This window comes from Plasmodium cynomolgi (assembly GCF_000321355.1).
Source record: "Plasmodium cynomolgi strain B DNA, scaffold: 1430, whole genome shotgun sequence".
Taxonomy (NCBI): domain Eukaryota; phylum Apicomplexa; class Aconoidasida; order Haemosporida; family Plasmodiidae; genus Plasmodium; species Plasmodium cynomolgi.
The window spans coordinates 1-1,108 of NW_004193254.1; the positions used below are offsets into that span (position 1 = coordinate 1).

At 42.0% G+C, this 1,108-nt stretch overlaps 1 protein-coding gene across 1 annotated transcript; it reads right to left on the reverse strand.

Moving 5' to 3' along the window:
- Positions 1-5: 5 nt before the first annotated feature.
- PCYB_007690 (hypothetical protein) lies at positions 6-1,081 on the reverse strand (the record flags this gene model as incomplete). Its single annotated transcript, XM_004228190.1, has 4 exons — positions 6-46; positions 185-488; positions 543-713; positions 800-1,081. 2 exons carry the CDS (start codon positions 1,079-1,081, stop codon positions 543-545), a joined length of 453 nt encoding a protein of 150 aa, XP_004228238.1. The 3' UTR covers positions 6-46; positions 185-488.
- Positions 1,082-1,108: the final 27 nt, after the last annotated feature.

Here is a 1,108-nt window from a genome sequence, read left to right on the forward strand (position 1 = left end):
GTTTTTTAATTGATCAAAGAATTCTTGTGACTCATCCCTGTTCTTTCTACACACATAGAGAAAAATGCCATTTGTTTTTAAAGTTAATTAAATGGATAAGTGACGGCACGATTTTTTTTGGTATATTAAATCACTCCCAATAATGTAGTCATATGTGACAATTTGCTCTTTTTTACGTGGGTACGTATTTTTTCATTGGACCAGTCGATGTTGCATATTTTTACTTTACTCCTCCATACAAAATCTAGGTGTCCAAAGAGTTCTTCGTTTAATAGGACATTATGCGAAATGTTACTTAGAGTGAATGGGTTGACATCGGTAATGACTACTTGGTTCGGTTCTTGATTAGTTCCGTTGCAAAAAATGTTCGCATGCGTGATAAGCGAAATGCTGGCTAATCTACTTCCTGCACCGAGTTCTAAAACCACTTTGTTCCTAATGAGGACGCTATTCTGGAGACACAAGTCGGAGATGCATTTGCTTATCATGAGGTATCATTCCCAAATGCTAAACTTGGTGATGTCATTATGCGAAAGAACCTCTTATCCTGATGTTTTGCTATCCTCAAATGAATTCCCAAAATACTTTAGCCCAATTACTCTTATTCGTATAATGTCCTCTTCTTCGCTTTCCCCGTTTTTACTTTTGCCTTTTCGTTCATGAGCACCTGATGGGTGCATTCCTAAATTATTTTTGCGTCCTCTAAGTTTGTCCTGAACGTTGTGTCGTTGTGGCTATTGGGTGCCCTGCCCCCACGGTTGGATGCGCCGATGTTCATGCCGCTTCTCATTCCACTCACCGTGCGCCCATCCTGCTCGTCCAGCACACTCGACATGGGGTGGCTTAGAACGAGGTGCAAAACATTTTCGTCCTGGGCGTTGAAGGCCTCCGACAGAATGCTTTTGTAGAATTCGTTTTTCCTCAGTAGGTAGATTTTGCTGGCCTCCTTGTACAGTCGAATTTGCTTCCCCCACGTTTCTCTCTGGCCGTTTAAAGTAGCACCTCCGACACCCTGCCTACTGTCGCCATTGCCCAAGCTGCCATCATGATCGTCAGAAAAAATGTTCCCGAAAAAGTTCATAGAGTTTATTTCATTTTTGACATGGGC